The sequence below is a fragment of the Rana temporaria genome, unplaced genomic scaffold (assembly GCF_905171775.1).
Source record: "Rana temporaria unplaced genomic scaffold, aRanTem1.1, whole genome shotgun sequence".
NCBI classification, from domain to species: Eukaryota; Metazoa; Chordata; class Amphibia; order Anura; family Ranidae; genus Rana; species Rana temporaria.
Genome location: NW_024404797.1, coordinates 1 through 20,799, shown reverse-complemented (window position 1 = coordinate 20,799; position 20,799 = coordinate 1). Strand labels below are relative to the sequence as shown.

Here is a 20,799-nt window from a genome sequence, read left to right as displayed (position 1 = left end):
GTGATTGGAGGATCAGAGGAACGTTGTCGGTGATTGGAGGATCAGAGGAACGTTGTCGGTGATTGGAGGATCAGAGGAACGTTGTCGGTGATTGGAGGATCAGAGGAACATTGTCGGTGATTGGAGGATCAGAGGAATGTTGTCGGTGATTGGAGGATCAGAGGAACGTTGTATTGGATGTCGGTGATTGGAGGATCAGAGGAACGTTGTATCGGATGTCGGTGATTGGAGGATCAGAGGAACGTTGTATTGGATGTCGGTGATTGGAGGATCAGAGGAACGTTGTCGGTGATTGGAGGATCAGAGGAACGTTGTCGGTGATTGGAGGATCAGAGGAACGTTGTCGGTGATTGGAGGATCAGAGGAACATTGTCGGTGATTGGAGGATCAGAGGAATGTTGTCGGTGATTGGAGGATCAGAGGAACATTGTCGGTGATTGGAGGATCAGAGGAATGTTGTCGGTGATTGGAGGATCAGAGGAACATTGTCGGTGATTGGAGGATCAGAGGAACGTTGTCGGTGATTGGAGGATCAGAGGAACATTGTCAGTGATTGGAGGATCAGAGGAACATTGTCGGTGATTGGAGGATCAGAGGAACGTTGTCAGTGATTGGAGGATCAGAGGAACGTTGTCGGTGATTGGAGGATCAGAGGAACGTTGTCGGTGATTGGAGGATCAGAGGAACATTGTCGGTGATTGGAGGATCAGAGGAATGTTGTCGGTGATTGGAGGATCAGAGGAACGTTGTCGGTGATTGGAGGATCAGAGGAATGTTGTCGGTGATTGGAGGATCAGAGGAACGTTGTCGGTGATTGGAGGATCAGAGGAACGTTGTCGGTGATTGGAGGATCAGAGGAACGTTGTCGGTGATTGGAGGATCAGAGGAACGTTGTCGGTGATTGGAGGATCAGAGGAACGTTGTCGGTGATTGGAGGATCAGAGGAACGTTGTCGGTGATTGGAGGATCAGAGGAACGTTGTCGGTGATTGGAGGATCAGAGGAACGTTGTCGGTGATTGGAGGATCAGAGGAACATTGTCGGTGATTGGAGGATCAGAGGAACGTTGTCGGTGATTGGAGGATCAGAGGAACGTTGTCGGTGATTGGAGGATCAGAGGAACGTTGTCGGTGATTGGAGGATCAGAGGAACGTTGTCGGTGATTGGAGGATCAGAGGAACGTTGTCGGTGATTGGAGGATCAGAGGAACATTGTCGGTGATTGGAGGATCAGAGGAACGTTGTCGGTGATTGGAGGATCAGAGGAACGTTGTCGGTGATTGGAGGATCAGAGGAACGTTGTCGGTGATTGGAGGATCAGAGGAACGTTGTCGGTGATTGGAGGATCAGAGGAACGTTGTCGGTGATTGGAGGATCAGAGGAACGTTGTCGGTGATTGGAGGATCAGAGGAACGTTGTCGGTGATTGGAGGATCAGAGGAACGTTGTCGGTGATTGGAGGATCAGAGGAACGTTGTCGGTGATTGGAGGATCAGAGGAACATTGTCGGTGATTGGAGGATCAGAGGAACGTTGTCGGTGATTGGAGGATCAGAGGAATGTTGTCGGTGATTGGAGGATCAGAGGAACGTTGTCGGTGATTGGAGGATCAGAGGAACGTTGTCGGTGATTGGAGGATCAGAGGAACGTTGTCGGTGATTGGAGGATCAGAGGAACGTTGTCGGTGATTGGAGGATCAGAGGAACGTTGTCGGTGATTGGAGGATCAGAGGAACGTTGTCGGTGATTGGAGGATCAGAGGAACATTGTCGGTGATTGGAGGATCAGAGGAACGTTGTCGGTGATTGGAGGATCAGAGGAACGTTGTCGGTGATTGGAGGATCAGAGGAACGTTGTCGGTGATTGGAGGATCAGAGGAACGTTGTCGGTGATTGGAGGATCAGAGGAACATTGTCGGTGATTGGAGGATCAGAGGAACGTTGTCGGTGATTGGAGGATCAGAGGAACGTTGTCGGTGATTGGAGGATCAGAGGAACGTTGTCGGTGATTGGAGGATCAGAGGAACGTTGTCGGTGATTGGAGGATCAGAGGAACGTTGTCGGTGATTGGAGGATCAGAGGAACGTTGTCGGTGATTGGAGGATCAGAGGAACATTGTCGGTGATTGGAGGATCAGAGGAACGTTGTCGGTGATTGGAGGATCAGAGGAACGTTGTCGGTGATTGGAGGATCAGAGGAACGTTGTCGGTGATTGGAGGATCAGAGGAACGTTGTCGGTGATTGGAGGATCAGAGGAACGTTGTCTGTGATTGGAGGATCAGAGGAACGTTGTCGGTGATTGGAGGATCAGAGGAACGTTGTCGGTGATTGGAGGATCAGAGGAACGTTGTCGGTGATTGGAGGATCAGAGGAATGTTGTCGGTGATTGGAGGATCAGAGGAACATTGTCGGTGATTGGAGGATCAGAGGAACGTTGTCGGTGATTGGAGGATCAGAGGAACGTTGTCGGTGATTGGAGGATCAGAGGAACGTTGTCGGTGATTGGAGGATCAGAGGAACGTTGTCGGTGATTGGAGGATCAGAGGAACGTTGTCGGTGATTGGAGGATCAGAGGAACGTTGTCGGTGATTGGAGGATCAGAGGAACGTTGTCGGTGATTGGAGGATCAGAGGAACGTTGTCGGTGATTGGAGGATCAGAGGAATGTTGTCGGTGATTGGAGGATCAGAGGAACGTTGTCGGTGATTGGAGGATCAGAGGAACGTTGTCGGTGATTGGAGGATCAGAGGAACGTTGTCGGTGATTGGAGGATCAGAGGAACGTTGTCGGTGATTGGAGGATCAGAGGAATGTTGTCGGTGATTGGAGGATCAGAGGAACGTTGTCGGTGATTGGAGGATCAGAGGAACGTTGTCGGTGATTGGAGGATCAGAGGAACATTGTCGGTGATTGGAGGATCAGAGGAATGTTGCCGGTGATTGGAGGATCAGAGGAACGTTGTCGGTGATTGGAGGATCAGAGGAATGTTGTCGGTGATTGGAGGATCAGAGGAACGTTGTCGGTGATTGGAGGATCAGAGGAACGTTGTCGGTGATTGGAGGATCAGAGGAACGTTGTCGGTGATTGGAGGATCAGAGGAACATTGTCTGTGATTGGAGGATCAGAGGAACGTTGTCGGTGATTGGAGGATCAGAGGAATGTTGTCGGTGATTGGAGGATCAGAGGAACGTTGTCGGTGATTGGAGGATCAGAGGAATGTTGCCGGTGATTGGAGGATCAGAGGAACGTTGTCGGTGATTGGAGGATCAGAGGAACGTTGTCGGTGATTGGAGGATCAGAGGAACGTTGTCGGTGATTGGAGGATCAGAGGAACGTTGTCTGTGATTGGAGGATCAGAGGAACGTTGTCGGTGATTGGAGGATCAGAGGAACGTTGTCGGTGATTGGAGGATCAGAGGAACATTGTCTGTGATTGGAGGATCAGAGGAACGTTGTCTGTGATTGGAGGATCAGAGGAATGTTGTCGGTGATTGGAGGATCAGAGGAACGTTGTCGGTGATTGGAGGATCAGAGGAATGTTGCCGGTGATTGGAGGACCAGAGGAACGTTGTCGGTGATTGGAGGATCAGAGGAACGTTGTCGGTGATTGGAGGATCAGAGGAATGTTGTCGGTGATTGGAGGATCAGAGGAACGTTGCCGGTGATTGGAGGATCAGAGGAACGTTGTCGGTGATTGGAGGATCAGAGGAACGTTGTCTGTGATTGGAGGATCAGAGGAATGTTGTCGGTGATTGGAGGATCAGAGGAACGTTGTCTGTGATTGGAGGATCAGAGGAATGTTGTCGGTGATTGGAGGATCAGAGGAACGTTGTCTGTGATTGGAGGATCAGAGGAATGTTGTCGGTGATTGGAGGATCAGAGGAACGTTGTCTGTGATTGGAGGATCAGAGGAATGTTGTCGGTGATTGGAGGATCAGAGGAACGTTGTCGGTGATTGGAGGATCAGAGGAACGTTGTCGGTGATTGGAGGATCAGAGGAACGTTGTCGGTGATTGGAGGATCAGAGGAATGTTGTCGGTGATTGGAGGATCAGAGGAACGTTGTCGGTGATTGGAGGATCAGAGGAACGTTGCCGGTGATTGGAGGATCAGAGGAACGTTGTCGGTGATTGGAGGATCAGAGGAACGTTGTCGGTGATTGGAGGATCAGAGGAATGTTGTCTGTGATTGGAGGATCAGAGGAACGTTGTCGGTGATTGGAGGATCAGAGGAACGTTGTCAGTGATTGGAGGATCAGAGGAACGTTGTATCGGATGTCGGTGATTGGAGGATCAGAGGAACGTTGTCGGTGATTGGAGGATCAGAGGAACGTTGTCGGTGATTGGAGGATCAGAGGAACGTTGTCGGTGATTGGAGGATCAGAGGAACGTTGTCGGTGATTGGAGGATCAGAGGAACGTTGTCGGTGATTGGAGGATCAGAGGAACGTTGTCGGTGATTGGAGGATCAGAGGAACATTGTCGGTGATTGGAGGATCAGAGGAACGTTGTCGGTGATTGGAGGATCAGAGGAACGTTGTCGGTGATTGGAGGATCAGAGGAACGTTGTCAGTGATTGGAGGACCAGAGGAACGTTGTCGGTGATTGGAGGATCAGAGGAACGTTGTCGGTGATTGGAGGATCAGAGGAACGTTGTCGGTGATTGGAGGATCAGAGGAACGTTGTCGGTGATTGGAGGATCAGAGGAACGTTGTCGGTGATTGGAGGATCAGAGGAATGTTGTCAGTGATTGGAGGATCAGAGGAATGTTGCCGGTGATTGGAGGACCAGAGGAACGTTGTCGGTGATTGGAGGATCAGAGGAACGTTGTCGGTGATTGGAGGATCAGAGGAACGTTGTCGGTGATTGGAGGATCAGAGGAACGTTGTCGGTGATTGGAGGATCAGAGGAACGTTGTCGGTGATTGGAGGATCAGAGGAACGTTGTCGGTGATTGGAGGATCAGAGGAACGTTGTCGGTGATTGGAGGATCAGAGGAACGTTGTCGGTGATTGGAGGATCAGAGGAACGTTGTCGGTGATTGGAGGATCAGAGGAACGTTGTCGGTGATTGGAGGATCAGAGGAACGTTGTCGGTGATTGGAGGATCAGAGGAACGTTGTCGGTGATTGGAGGATCAGAGGAACGTTGTCGGTGATTGGAGGATCAGAGGAACGTTGTCGGTGATTGGAGGATCAGAGGAACGTTGTCGGTGATTGGAGGATCAGCGGAATGTCGGTGTCGGTGATTGGAGGATCAGAGGAACGTTGTCGGTGATTGGAGGATCAGAGGAACGTTGTCGGTGATTGGAGGATCAGAGGAACGTTGTCGGTGATTGGAGGATCAGAGGAACGTTGTCAGTGATTGGAGGATCAGAGGAACGTTGTCGGTGATTGGAGGATCAGAGGAACGTTGTCGGTGATTGGAGGATCAGAGGAACTTTGTCGGTGATTGGAGGATCAGAGGAACGTTGTCGGTGATTGGAGGATCAGAGGAACGTTGTCGGTGATTGGAGGATCAGAGGAACGTTGTCGGTGATTGGAGGATCAGAGGAACGTTGTCGGTGATTGGAGGATCGGAGGAACATTGTATCGGATGCTGGGATTGGAAGATCAGAGGAACATTGTATCGGATGCTGGGATTGGAGGATGGAAGGATTGTCCAGGGAGAGGATTGGTGGAGGAGCGTTGTCACCCATTCAATGAGCGGAAAGCTTTATTGTACGGTGTGTGATGACAGACACGGTGTAGAAAATGGTGATCAGGTGATGACAGGAAGTGATGTCACCTGAGTGATTTCCTCCTGATCTCTGTGGATTGTTCTGATCTCTTTGGATCTCTCTCCATCGTTCGGTGTATGGCGTCCCTCAGATTACCGCGACTGTGCTGTGCCTCCAGAGATGGCGGTACAGACCTGGTCCTCCCCTCCCCCACTTATCACATGGTATGCGGGTGCAGCGCTGTCCTGGGCCTCCTGGGTCTGGCCTTCTCCTTCCATCCAACCAACGTCCGGGGTCAGAGGGCCGCGAGGAGAGGTCTTCTGGCCGGCGGTCTGCTCAGCACAGGTGCGATCGTTATCGGTTTTATCAGATGTGATTGGATAGAAATCTCTCTGAGTGATCCTGATTTTATGAAGAGCCCCCCCCCCTGATTTTATGAAGAGCCCCCCCCCCCCTATAGGGCTGCACATTCAGCAATAACTTTATTTATAATAACACAAGAACACAGAGTGGGGTTTCGTATGATCTGGTAGTGACTACACATGGGGGGGAGATTTCCTAAGATTGGAGCGCACAGAATCTGGGGCAGCTGTTCATGGCAGCCAATCAGCTTCTGACTTCAATTAAAGTGTTGGAGGGAGTGGGGGAGGGATGAGACCCCCCTGTAGAGGATCCCCCCCCCCCCTCTATGTGTCCTGTCACCTTCTCATTGAAAGAAATTTACAAACTTTTGGGTGTCCCCAGAAAAGTAATAGAGGGGAAATCTTTCGATGACTTCCTGTCTGGCTATGGGACAGGAAGTGAAGGGAACAATCCACAATGGGACACAAATCTGACAGGGGTTATAACCCCCCCCCCCCCACTCACACACACTCTATCTGACATGAAAACAAAGATTTGCCTTCTACTTTAATTTGCAGGGATTTCTTCTCATATCCTGTTAGTGTTTATGGGACAGTGGAGATAAATCTCCCCAACGGACACCTGGCAGGGGCTGTAACCCCCCTTGTATGTGATGGGGGGGTCCCCTCTCTGTAGTATAGGGGGGTCCCCTCTCTGTTGTATATAGGGGTCCCCTCTCTGTAGTATATGGGGGGGGTCCCCTCTCTGTAGTATATGGGGGGGTCCCCTCTCTGTAGTATGGGGGGGTCCCCTCTCTGTCGTATATGGGGGTCCCCTCTCTGTCGTATATGGGGGTCCCCTCTCTGTCGTATATGGGGGTCCCCTCTCTGTCGTATATGGGGGTCCCCTCTCTGTCGTATATAAGGGAGTCCCCTCTCTGTAGTATGGGGAGTCCCCTCTCTGTAGTATGGGGGGTCCCCTCTCTGTAGTATATGGGGGGTCCCCTCTCTGTAGTATATGGGGGGTCCCCTCTCTGTAGTATGGGGGGGTCCCCTCTCTGTTGTATATGGGGGTCCCCTCTCTGTCGTATATGGGGGTCCCCTCTCTGTCGTATATGGGGGTCCCCTCTCTGTCGTATATGGGGGTCCCCTCTCTGTCGTATATAAGGGAGTCCCCTCTCTGTAGTATGGGGGGTCCCCTCTCTGTAGTATATGGGGGGTCCCCTCTCTGTAGTATATGGGGGGTCCCCTCTCTGTAGTATATGGGGGGGGTCCCCTCTCTGTAGTATATGGGGGGGTCCTCTCTCTGTAGTATATGGGGGGGTCCTCTCTGTAGTCGATGGGGGGGTCCCCTCTCTGTAGTAGATGGGGGGGTCCCCTCTCTGTAGTATAGGGGGGATCCCCTCTCTGTAGTATGGGGGATCCCCTCTCTGTAGTATGGGGGGTCCCCTCTCTGTAGTATATGGGGGGTCCCCTCTCTGTAGTATATGGGGGGTCCCCTCTCTGTAGTATATGGGGGGTCCCCTCTCTGTAGTATGGGGGGTCCCCTCTCTGTAGTATATGGGGGGTCCCCTCTCTGTAGTATATGGGGGGTCCCCTCTCTGTAGTATATGGGGGGTCCCCTCTCTGTAGTATATGGGGGGGTCCCCTCTCTGTAGTATGGGGGGTCCCCTCTCTGTAGTATGGGGGGTCCCCTCGCTGTAGTATATGGGGGGTCCCCTCTGTAGTATATGGGGGGTCCCCTCTCTGTAGTATATGGGGGGTCCCCTCTCTGTAGTATGGGGGGTCCCCTCGCTGTAGTATATGGGGGGTCCCCTCTCTGTAGTATATGGGGGGTCCCCTCTCTGTAGTATATGGGGGGTTCCCTCTCTGTAGTATGGGGGGGTTATAGAGATGATGGAGACATTATATACAGACATGATGATGTCATCCTGTTTTTTTTATATAACACACAATGTATCTCTGGATACATTGTTTATTATTATCTCATCTCTGGATACATTGTTTATTATTATTATCTCATCTCTGGATACATTGTTTATTATTATTATCTCATCTCTGGATACATTGTTTATCTCATCTCTGGATACATTGTTTATTATTCTCCATCTCTGGATACATTGTTTATTATTCTCCATCTCTGGATACATTGTTTATTATTATGCTCTCATCTCTGGATACATTGTTTATTATTCTCTCATCTCTGGATACATTGTTTATTATTATTCTCTCATCTCTGGATACATTGTTTATTATTATTCTCTCATCTCTGGATACATTGTTTATTATTATCTCATCTCTGGATACATTGTTTATTATTATCTCATCTCTGGATACATTGTTTATTATTATTATCTCATCTCTGGATACATTGTTTATTATTATTATCTCATCTCTGGATACATTGTTTATTATTATTATCTCATCTCTGGATACATTGTTTATTATTATCTCATCTCTGGATACATTGTTTATTATTCTTCATCTCTGGATACATTGTTTATTATTCTCTCATCTCTGGATACATTGTTTATTATTTTCCATGGTGATAGGAGATTTCTATACAGATCTCATTGTCCCCAATACACCACATGTTACATTGTTACCGCTCCCCAGCCAGGGTGTTCTGGCTGCAATGCTGTGCTCCACGTCAGGACTTCTGCCTCCTGTCGCTTTCACCCCTCCGGGCACAACCCGTTCATGTGACTGAGGCCGCTCTCCAAGCTCTCCGGCAGGCAGTGGTGGGGATCGAGGGGTTAAAGGTGACGGGGCGACACAACTCCTCCCCCCCCCCCCCCCATCACCTGTGTAATGATTTCCCAATGTTCTGTATAATCTGATCTCTCTTCTTCTCCTCTCTCAGGATTATTGGTACATTCCGTCCTCTGGCTGAGTCTTCCCGACTTCTTCTCCAATCAGAACTCCTGGCCGCCCCACATCCTCTGCATCCTCATCACTGTGAGTTCCCACCAATCATCCCAATGTATGTATTGTATGCAGCCAATCAGAGAGCCCGCCCCACATCCTCATCACTGTGAGTTCCCACCAATCATCCCAATGTATGTATTGTATGCAGCCAATCAGAGAGCCCCACATCCTCATCACTGTGAGTTCCCACCAATCATCCCAATGTATGTATTGTATGCAGCCAATCAGAGAGCCCGCCCCACATCCTCATCACTGTGAGTTCCCACCAATCACCCCAATGTATGTATTGTATGCAGCCAATCAGAGAGCCCCACATCCTCATCACTGTGAGTTCCCACCAATCACCCCAATGTATGTATTGTATGCAGCCAATCAGAGAGCCCGCCCCACATCCTCATCACTGTGAGTTCCCTCCAATCATTCCAATGTATGTATTGTATGCAGCCAATCAGAGAGCCCGCCCCACATCCTCATCACTGTGAGTTCCCACCAATCATTCCAATGTATGTATTGTATGCAGCCAATCAGAGAGCCCGCCTCACATCCTCATCACTGTGAGTTCCCACCAATCATTAGATTGTATGTATTGTATGCAGCCAATCAGAGAGCCCGCCCCACATCCTCATCACTGTGAGTTCCCACCAATCATTCCAATGTATGTATTGTATGCAGCCAATCAAAGAGCCCGCCCCACATCCTCATCACTGTGAGTTCCCACCAATCATCCCAATGTATGTATTGTATGCAGCCAATCAGAGAGCCCGCCCCACATCCTCATCACTGTGAGTTCCCACCAATCATTAGAATGTATGTATTGTATGCAGCCAATCAGAGCGTCCGCCCCACATCCTCATCACTGTGAGTTCCCACCAATCATCCCAATGTATGTATTGTATGCAGCCAATCAGAGCGTCCGCCCCACATCCTCATCACTGTGAGTTCCCACCAATCATCCCAATGTATGTATTGTATGCAGCCAATCAGAGCGTCCGCCCCACATCCTCATCACTGTGAGTTCCCACCAATCACCCCAATGTATGTATTGTATGCAGCCAATCAGAGCGCCCGCCCCACATCCTCATCACTGTGAGTTCCCACCAATCACCCCAATGTATGTATTGTATGCAGCCAATCAGAGAGCCCCATATCCTCATCACTGTGAGTTCCCACCAATCATTAGAATGTATGTATTGTATGCAGCCAATCAGAGCGTCCGCCCCACATCCTCATCACTGTGAGTTCCCACCAATCCTTCCAATGTATGTATTGTATGCAGCCAATCAGAGAGCCCCATATCCTCATCACTGTGAGTTCCCACCAATCATTCCAATGTATGTATTGTATGCAGCCAATCAGAGAGCCCGCCCCACATCCTCATCACTGTGAGTTCCCACCAATCATCCCAATGTATGTATTGTATGCAGCCAATCAAAGAGCCCGCCCCACATCCTCATCACTGTGAGTTCCCACCAATCATCCCAATGTATGTATTGTATGCAGCCAATCAGAGCGTCCGCCCCACATCCTCATCACTGTGAGTTCCCACCAATCATCCCAATGTATGTATTGTATGCAGCCAATCAGAGAGCCCGCCCCACATCCTCATCACTGTGAGTTCCCACCAATCATCCCAATGTATGTATTGTATGCAGCCAATCAGAGAGCCCGCCCCACATCCTCATCACTGTGAGTTCCCACCAATCATTAGATTGTATGTATTGTATGCAGCCAATCAGAGCGCCCACTTTCATCCCTCCTACCACCTGGGAACCAATCCCATAATTCTCAGGAAACCATCACACCGACCAATCGGGGTACATCTGCTGTACGATCAGAAAGATCTATAAAGTTTTAAATACAATTTATAAAAAGAAAATTGTGATTGTCACCCAAATAACAAAATAATTGTCAGTAATATAATGAGCTGCTAGTCATTTATTATTAATATATAATCAATAAAACTAGAAAAATATTAACTACTCGCCATCCGGGCCAATTGTGACACTTGGCGCCTACCTGCAAAAATCGTTTTTTTTTTTTAGCTCTAAAAATTACGACAATACCTCACATGTGGTGCGATCGCCGTTTTCACGCGTGTGGGAGTAACCTATACGGGGGGGGGGGGGGGGGCACTTTACATTTTATTTTTTATTATTTATACAAAAAAAACTATATATATTTATTGCTATTATTTTTATTGCTTGGACAAGGGATGATCAACATCCCCTGTGACAGCATGGAACGTGACCGGTCCTCTTTACTGAGAGATCTGGTGTCTATTAGACCCCAAATCTCTCCTCTGGCCTCCAATGCAGCCGATCACTCACTTACACACAGATCAGTCTGATTGGCTGCTTTCCTGGCCGCTAACAGCCAGGTAAACAAAGAGGCGGATCTTTCTGTTAAAAGAAAAACAAAGAGGCGGAGCCGGGAAGTGATGACATGGAAAGATGCCCAGGAAAAGAGGAGGAGGAGGAGGAGGGGGTGGGGCCCTTCACTCGCCATCCCGGTATAACCACTGCAACCCGAGGACATCATACCGGCGGGGAGTAGTTCATAATATTATCTAATTTGTATTTAATAATAAAAAATAAATAAAAACGATAATTCATAAAACAAATATTTATTTATTTTCCTTACTAAAATAATAATAAAAAAATTATAGATAAAATTAATTTTATTTTAGTTCCATTAATGTTTTTCATTTTTTTTTTTTTAAATATAAGCCTCTGCATTATTTTCTTTGATTTATTTTTTTTCATATATCCCTCCATGCTTTTTTTTTTTTTTTTTTTTTTTTGGGGGGGAATTGATGACGCAACATTCTGCACCTACCTGTACTGTACTTGAAATCTCTATTTTGTTTAATCAATAAAGCTTTAACGAAACTAAAATAAATGTTTTTTTAATATATATTTTGTATTTAATATTTTTTTTATAATTCATAAAACAAAAACAATTTTTTTTTTAAATATTAAAAAATATATAAAAAAAAGATTTTTGTTTTTTATGAATTGTCATACATTTTTTTTTTATTATTAAATAATTCATTCCAGAAACATGTTTGTAATCCAAAGCACTTGTATATCAAAGCATTTTTTTTACAGGGTATAAAAGAGAAGAGAGGCGCCTCTAAGTGTAGCAATAAGTTGCTAAATGTTGTCCCTTCATTACATGTAACCATATTGCTACACTTAGAGGAGGAGCCTCTCTTCTCTTTTATACTCAGTGGTGACATGACCCTGCTCTTATATCAAGAAATCGCTTGTATATCAAGACATCGCTTGTATATCAAGACATCGCTTGTATATCAAGGCAAGATTTAATAAAACATTTTGCTTGTCTTGCAAAACGCTCAAGTTACTCTCAAACCAAGGTTTTACTTAAATAATGGATGTTGCTAAAATATAAATTATATAAAATATACATTTATATATAAAAAAATATATATTTTTAATAGTAAACAATGTATGACAATTCATAAAACAAAAATGATTTTTGTTTTATGAATTTTCATACTTTTTTTTATTATTTTTATTATTTTTTTATTATTATTAAATTATTTATATATATATATATATATATTTTAGTTTCATTAACATTTTATTGAATAAACAAAATAGAGGTTCCATGTACAACACAGGTAGGTGCAGAATATTGTGTCATTAATTCCCCTCCTTCCCCAAAAAAACAGGGAGGGATATAAAAAAAAAAACAAGAAAGAAAATAATGCTGCTCCTCCAAATATAGAATGTGACAAACTTAACGCGCGCACCATCAACACTGCGTTCATAATGTGCAAAAAAAATTCACAATATGAAAAAATGTATAAATATTAAATCCGCGTGAATAAAGTCCAATGCAAAAAGAGACCAAAATATGTGATAAATATCGCTGCAAATAAAGCGTCTTCCACCAGCTAACGAAAATCCTCTCCACCACACGCGAGCAGCAGAACGAACGTGCATTCGCCGACAGAGGAAATCGGCAACGTGCGAGTTTTGTGTCAACGAGATCCTTCACATGTGGTCACCCAGCTCCATTCTCTGCAATGGGGACACCCCGCAGTACCGCTTCTCACCTCCGGGGACAGTCAGGTTTGCTTGATACTGTCTGGGGGGTAAAAAGGCGCTCCATCCTCTAGGCGCTCCACTAGTTTGTATTGTAAAACAATGTGGCAATTTTCTTTTTTTTTTTTTTTATCTTTTTATTTATTTCAAAGGAGAGAAAAAAAAAAAAAACAACCAAGAGGAAAGAAATCCTTTTTCCATAGTAACACAAAAGGGGGCAGATCTCCACCGACCACCAACATAAGGCGTTACAACAGTAATATGAGGGAACACCGCAATTTATGCAACAATATTATAAATGATGTTATATTAAATTAAAAATTGAAAAAAAATTCATTAAAGAATTAAACCAAAAATTGTTTTTAATTTGTATTATTTTGTTTGTATTTTAAACAATAACAAAAATATAATAAAAATAAATAATACATTTAAAAATAAAATATTTAAATTTATTACTATTGGTATTAGATTTTATTTTTTTGTTTTAAATAATAGAATTAAAACAAAACAAAAAAAAAATGTATTACTTCCTAATGTAGGTCACACACTTTTTTTTTTATTTTTTTTATTTCTGAAAACATAAAAAAAGGGGGTCAGCGCTAAAGAAAAGAAAAGGGAATCTTGCGGATAAGTAAGGCTGCATTCACACCTAAGCGACAGCCGCGTACGCATGTAGCGGCAGATTTGCCGCGATTACAAATGTTTCATTTTTTTTTTATTTTTTCTAAAGTATTCCCATTGCTTTCTATGGGAAAACGCGCCTGTCGCGTGAAAAAAAGGGTCCGGGCTTTTTTTTCAGGCGACAGGCGTTGCGCGTCTATGAGATGTGAACCATCTCCATAGACGGCACTGGGAATTCTCCCCTCTAGCGACAGAAGCGTCCCGCGTCGGGCGTTTTGTCGCTTAGGTGTGAATGGGGTCAAAGGCTGCATTCACACCTAAGCGACAGCCGCGTACGCATGTAGCGGCAGATTTGCCGCGATTACAAATGTTTCATTTTTTTTTTTTTTTTTTTCTAAAGTATTCCCATTGCTTTCTATGGGAAAACGCGCCTGTCGCGTGAAAAAAAGGGTCCGGGCTTTTTTTTCAGGCGACAGGCGTTGCGCGTCTATGAGATGTGAACCATCTCCATAGACGGCACTGGGAATTCTCCCCTCTAGCGACAGAAGCGTCCCGCGTCGGGCGTTTTGTCGCTTAGGTGTGAATGGGGTCTAAATATACAGAACCCCAAGAAACCAACAAAGAAAAGAATGCAGCGCCTCCAAGGTGCTTTAAGTTTGTAATATTTTATATATGGAGGCGCTGCATTATTTTATTTGTTGGTTTCTTGGGGTTCTGTATATTTACTTATCCGCAATATTCCCTTTTCTTTTCTTTAGCGCTGACCCCCCCCCTTTTTTTTTTTTTTTTTTTTTTTTTAATAATAATAAAATTATCTAATACCAATAGTAATAAATTTTAAATATTTTATTTTTAAATGTATTGTTTATTTTCGTTATTGTTTAAAATACAAACAAAATAATAAAAATTAAAAACAATTTTTGGTTTAATTCTTTCTTTCTTTATTTTTTCAATTTTTTTTATTTTAATATAATAACATTTAATAATATGTTCCCTCATATTACTGTTGTAACGCCTTATGTTGGTGGTCGGTGGAAATCTGCCCCCTTTTGTGTTACTATGGAAAATTGATTTCTTTTCTCTTGTTTCTTTTTTTCTTTCTCTTTTTCTCTCTCCTTTGAAATAAATAAAAAGATAAAAAAAAAGGAAAATTGTCACATTGTTTTACTATCCAAACTAGTGGATTAAAGCGGACCTTCAGTCTTCCTTTTTTTTTTTTTTTTTTTTCCTCTTTCCATCTATTAAATCTTTTGGATAGGTAAACATTTTTTTTCTGCCAGTAAATCCCTTTATACAGCCCACTTCCTGTTTCTTTATGCAGCCCATTTCCTGTTTCTTTATGCAGCCCACTTCCTGTTTCTTTATACAGCCCACTTCCTGTTTCTTGTCACTGGCCTAGGCTTATGACATCATGCACAGCTCTCTCTCACTCTCCTGAGAGTTTACCAGGAAGGGAGAGGGTGATGTGTTATAAGAGGGCCAATGAGAGCTGCAGAGCTGTGAACGGGGGCTGGATCGGGGATCGCTCTGATTGGCTCGTGAGGGTCTATGGCAGACCTGGGCAAACTACGGCCCGCGGGCCGTATACGGCCCGGCGGACCTTTTAATCCGGCCCACCCCCGCCGCCGCAACCTACTGTTATCACCGCGGCGGGGAACATAACAGACAGCGTTCGTTTGAACAGCTGTTTTCCCCGCCGCGCATAGACACTCCCCCTTGGACGGATCTGTCCAATCGCGAGCAAGGGGGAGTCACATAGACACTCACCCTTGCTCGCGATTGGACAGATCCGTCCAAGGGGGAGTGTCTATGGCATAGACACTTCCCCTTGGACGGATCTGTCCAATCGCGAGCAAGGGGGAGTCACATAGACACTCCCCTTGCTCGCGATTGGACAGATCCGTCCAAGGGGGAGTGTCTATGCGCAGCGGGGAAAACAGCTGTTCAAACGAACGCTGTCTGTTATGTTCCCCGCCGCGGTGATAACAGTAGGCAGGGCCGGGAGGGGTCACTGTGCCCATCACACGCAGCACATGCAGCCACTTGTGCCAACACACGCAGCCACTTGTGCCAACACACGCAGCCACTTGTGCCAACACACACAGCCACTTCGCCACCATAAATTGTCGCCACTGTGCCAATCACACGCAGCCACTTGTGCCAACACACGCAGCCACTTGTGCCAACACACGCAGCCACTTGTGCCAACACACACAGCCACTTCGCCACCATAAATTGTCGCCACTGTGCCAATCACACGCAGCCACTTGTGCCAACACACACAGCCACTTCGCCACCATAAATTGTCGCCACTGTGCCAATCACACGCAGCCACTGTGCCAATCACACTCAGCCACTGTGCCCATCACACGCAGCCACTTGTGCCAACACACGCAGCCACTTGTGCCAACACACGCAGCCACTTGTGCCAACACACGCAGCCTCTTGTGCCAACACACGCAGCCACTTCGCCACCATAAATTGTCGCCACTGTGCCAATCACACGCAGCCACTGTGCCAATCACACGCAGCCACTGTGCCAATCACACTCAGCCACTGTGCCCATCACACGCAGCCACTTGTGCCAACACATGCAGCCACTTGTGCCAACACACGCAGCCACTTGTGCCAACACACGCAGCCACTTCGCCACCATAAATTGTCGCCACTGTGCCAATCACACGCAGCCACTGTGCCAATCACACGCAGCCACTGTGCCAATCACACGCAGCCACTGTGCCAATCACACGCAGCCACTGTTCCCATCAAACGCAGCCACTGTTCCCATCAAACGCAGCCACTGTGCCAATCACACTCAGCCACTGTGCAATCAATTGTTGCCACTGTTCCCAAAGACAGCCACTGTGCCAATCACATGCAGCCACTGTGCCAATCACATGCAGCCACTGTGCCAATCACACGCAGCCACTGTGCCAATAACACGCAGCCACTGTGCCCATCAAACGCAGCCACTGTGCCAACACACGCAGTCACTGTGCCATCAATTGTTGCCACTGTGCCCATCACACGCAGCCACTGTGCCATCAATTGTCGCCACTGTGCCCATCAAACGCAACCACTGTGCCATCACACGCAGCCACTGTGCCATCACATGCAGCCACTGTTTAATCAATTGTTATTGATTAAACAGTGGCTGCCTGTCCCCAGCCTCTGTCCCCCTCCTGTGTCATGTCCCCAGCGTCTGTCCCCCTCCTGTGTCATGTCCCCAGCGTCTGTCCCCCTCCTGTGTCATGTCCCCAGCGTCTGTTCCCCTCCTGTGTCATGTCCCCAGCGTCTGTCCCCCTCCTGTGTCATGTCCCCAGCCTCTGTCCCCCTCCTGTGTCATGTCCCCAGCCTCTGTCCCCCTCCTGTGCCATGTCCCCAGCCTCTGTCCCCCTCCTGTGTCATGTCCCCAGCCTCTGTCCCCCTCCTGTGTCATGTCCCCAGCCTCTGTCCCCCTCATGTGTCATGTCCCCAGCCTCTGTCCCCCTCATGTGTCATATCCCCAGCCTCTGTCCCCCTCATGTGTCATGTCCCCAGCCTCTGTCCCCCTCATGTGTCATATCCCCAGCCTCTGTCCCCCTCATGTGTCATGTCCCCAGCCTCTGTCCCCCTCCTGTGTCATGTCCCCAGCCTCTGTCCCCCTCCTGTGTCATATCCCCAGCCTCTGTCCCCCTCATGTGTCATGTCCCCAGCCTCTGTCCCCCTCCTGTGTCATGTCCCCAGCCTCTGTCCCCCTCCTGTGTCATGTCCCCAGCCTCTGTCCCCCTCCTGTGCCATGTCCCCAGCCTCTGTCCCCCTCCTGTGTCATGTCCCCAGCCTCTGTCCCCCTCCTGTGCCATGTCCCCAGCCTCTGTCCCCCTCCTGTACCATGTCCCCAGCCTCTGTCCCCCTCCTGTGCCATGTCCCCAGCCTCTGTCCCCCTCCTGTGTCATGTCCCCAGCCTCTGTCCCCCTCCTGTGTCATGTCCCCAGCCTCTGTCCCCCTCCTGTGTCATGTCCCCAGCCTCTGTCCCCCTCCTGTGTCATGTCCCCAGCCTCTGTCCCCCTCCTGTGTCATGTCCCCAGCCTCTGTCCCCCTCCTGTGTCATGTCCCCAGCCTCTGTCCCCCAGTTTTCCAACAATGATATTTACTGCTTTTTATAAAGAAATACAATTGATTTTATGCAGTATTGAGTTTAGCCTTTTGGCCCGGCCCTCCAAAATATTTTTAGTTTCTCATGTGGCCCCATCGAAAAAATAATTGCCCACCCCTGGTCTATGGGGTGTCTCCATGTTCTATAAATCTGATTGGGATTCTCATTTTCCTCCTCGGATCTCTAATTCTCTCTCTCTCTGTCCCCCCCCCCCTAGACGTGGATCCATTACTTCTGCTGCGTGGTATTTTGGGCTTTTTTCTGTTACTCTCTGGAGGTCACTCAGCTGCTCAGTCCCAACCCCTCGGAGAGGTGAGGAGCCGATCGATCGATTTGATCGAGGAAAACGCATTTTTTCTTTGTTCTTTGAATACAATTTCTGATTTACATGTATGACACTCTATGGGGGGATGGGGGGGGGGGGGATCATGTACAGTTTTTGTGTCATTATCATTGGCGATCGTTATTTGTAGCGTGACCCCCCACCCCCCATTGTTCTTTCTCTGGAGGTCTTCAGAGAACGTGACTAAGTCTAGGTTCACACACAGGTGGTGCGGGAAACACAGCGACCCCTGCAGGTTGCCCACCCTGCGTTGCGATTGCTCTGTGTTAGTGATCCACTGCGGGTGTCAATACAAAGTTAACGACGACACCCCAAACACATTGTGAGGATGGAATTCAGATTTTATTGCCCCCCTCCCTCACCCTGGCACCCAGCATGGTCTGGAGATGTGGTGGTTCCTGTCCCCAGGGATGATGGGGGTCCTTGTCCCCAGGGATGATGGGGGTCCTTGTCCCCAGGGATGATGGGGGTCCTAGCTGTCCCCAGGGGTGATGAGGGTCCTTGTTCCCCAGGGGTGATGAGGGTCCTTGTTCCCCAGGGGTGATGGGGGGGGTCCTTGTTCACCAGGGGTGATGGGGGGGGGTCCTTGTTCCCCAGGGGTGATGGGGGGGGGGGTCCTTGTTCACCAGGGGTGATGGGGGGGGGGGGGGTCCTTGTTCACCAGGGATGATGGGGGGGGGGTCCTTGTTCACCAGGGGTGATGGGGGGGGGGGTCCTTGTTCACCAGGGGTGATGGGGGGGGGGTCCTTGTTCACCAGGGGTGATGGGGGGGGGGTCCTTTGTTCACCAGGGGTGATGGGGGGGGGGGGGGGGTCCTTGTTCACCAGGGGTGATGGGGGGGGGGGGGTCCTTGTTTACCAGGGTTGATGGGGGGGGGGGGGGTCCTTGTTTACCAGGGGTGATGGGGGGGGGTCCTTGTTCCCCGGGGGTGATGGGGGGGTCCTTGTTCCCCAGGGGTGATTGGGGGTCCTTGTTCCCCAGGGGTGATGGGGTCCCCTGGGGATACAAAAGGGTGAGGAGGTTCTGACCACCACACACCTCTGTCATAGTGTCTTCAGACCCTCCTATAAAGAGATGTTATCGGCATATTTATAGATCTGAATGTTATCTGTTGATGTGTCTTCTCTGCTCAGGTGTGGAAGGCTGATCACCTTCCTGTGTTGGGGAGCTTCCAGCCTCGTGTTCCTCCATGGTCTTCTCATGATGATTCCTTCTGAACAAAGGTAAGCGGGATCCCTAGAGCAGTCTTTCTCAGCCAGGGCTCCATGGAATGCTAGGGTTCCTCCTCAAGGTTCCTCTCGAGGTTCCTCCCGAGGTTCCTCTCGAGGTTCCTCCCGAGGTTCCTCTCGAGGTTCCTCCCGAGGTTACTAGAGGTTCCTCCCGAGGTTACTAGAGGTTCCTCCCGAGGTTACTAGAGGTTCCTCCCGAGGTTACTAGAGGTTCCTCCCGAGGTTACTAGAGGTTCCTCTCTAGGTTACTAGAGGTTCCTCTCGAGGTTACTAGAGGTTCCTCTCGAGGTTACTAGAGGTTCCTCTCGAGGTTACTAGAGGTTCCTCTCGAGGTTACTAGAGGTTCCTCTCGAGGTTACTAGAGGTTCCTCTCGAGGTTACTAGAGGTTCCTCTCGAGGTTACTAGAGGTTCCTCTCGAGGTTACTAGAGGTTCCTCCCGAGGTTGCCAGGGGTTCTTCCACAGGTTACTAGGAACTCCTTGAGCAATCTTGGCCAATCGGATAAGTAACTACTGACACCAATGATCTGTGTAGGTTGGGGGTGGGGCACTGACCATCACGGCAATGAAGCTATAGTAGATATTAGGAGTCCCCCCCCCCCCCCCTAAGATCGGAAGGTTATTTCAAGTGTTCCTCCATGTTGGAAAGGTTGGGAAAGGCTGATCCAGTCATGAATACACTGATTTGATGTTGGCACCGAATTGAAGGTTCTTTTCTGGTTACAATGGAATAGACGGCACAATTGGACAGTCAGGCTCCATTCACACCAACGCGTTTTTTGGTGCGTTTTGCAGAAACGCAGGGAAATTTGATAACATGGTTTCCTATGGAACACGTTCACACCAATGCATTTTTGTGCCTCTGCGTTTTTGGAAAGGGTCGGGGACTTTTTTTGCCGCGATTTGCATTTTTTTTAACCTGCTTATAGCTGGTTGTTAAAGAAAATAAAAAAAAAATAGCTGGCTTAAAAAAAGAAATAAAAATTAATAATAAAAAAAAAATGCAAATCGTGGTAAAAACGCTTGTCGAAAAACGCAGAAGCGCTGCAAAAACGCTCAAAAGCAACATGCGTAGGTGTGAATCGAGTCTTATATCCGGGTTTTTGGGAAACAACCTTAAGCATGTCTAAAGGAAAAACTTTGGGCTGTCACCAGAATGGGAATAGAAGCAGTGGCGGTGCATCCATAAGGGGCACATGGGCGCCGCCCCCCTCTCTCCTGGCACCGCCCTATCACCATACATAGATTCATGCATTGGAGATTGACACTTGCTGAGGTGGTGTTTTGCTTGTCAGAGTCAGGCAGCAGAGAGATGATGTCATCTCTCTGCTGCCTGCACAGTGAGGGCGGAAGTTACTGCAGGGCGGGCGCGGGGCGGTGAGAGATGTCATTTCTCTGCTCCCCCGGCCGCCGGCTTGTTGATTGGCC

The 20,799-nt window shown here is 48.0% G+C and overlaps 1 protein-coding gene across 2 annotated transcripts; it reads left to right on the top strand.

The window, feature by feature from the left end:
- Positions 1 to 5,493: 5,493 nt before the first annotated feature.
- Positions 5,494 to 19,366, top strand: LOC120923699 (G-protein coupled receptor 143-like; the record flags this gene model as incomplete). 2 transcript variants are annotated; one of them, XM_040335015.1, is given in 4 exon segments in its annotated part: positions 5,494 to 5,711; positions 8,910 to 9,004; positions 18,018 to 18,112; positions 19,277 to 19,366. In XM_040335015.1, coding segments are annotated over 4 exon segments (410 nt in total), but the record flags the coding sequence as incomplete, so codon positions are not given.
- Positions 19,367 to 20,799: the final 1,433 nt, after the last annotated feature.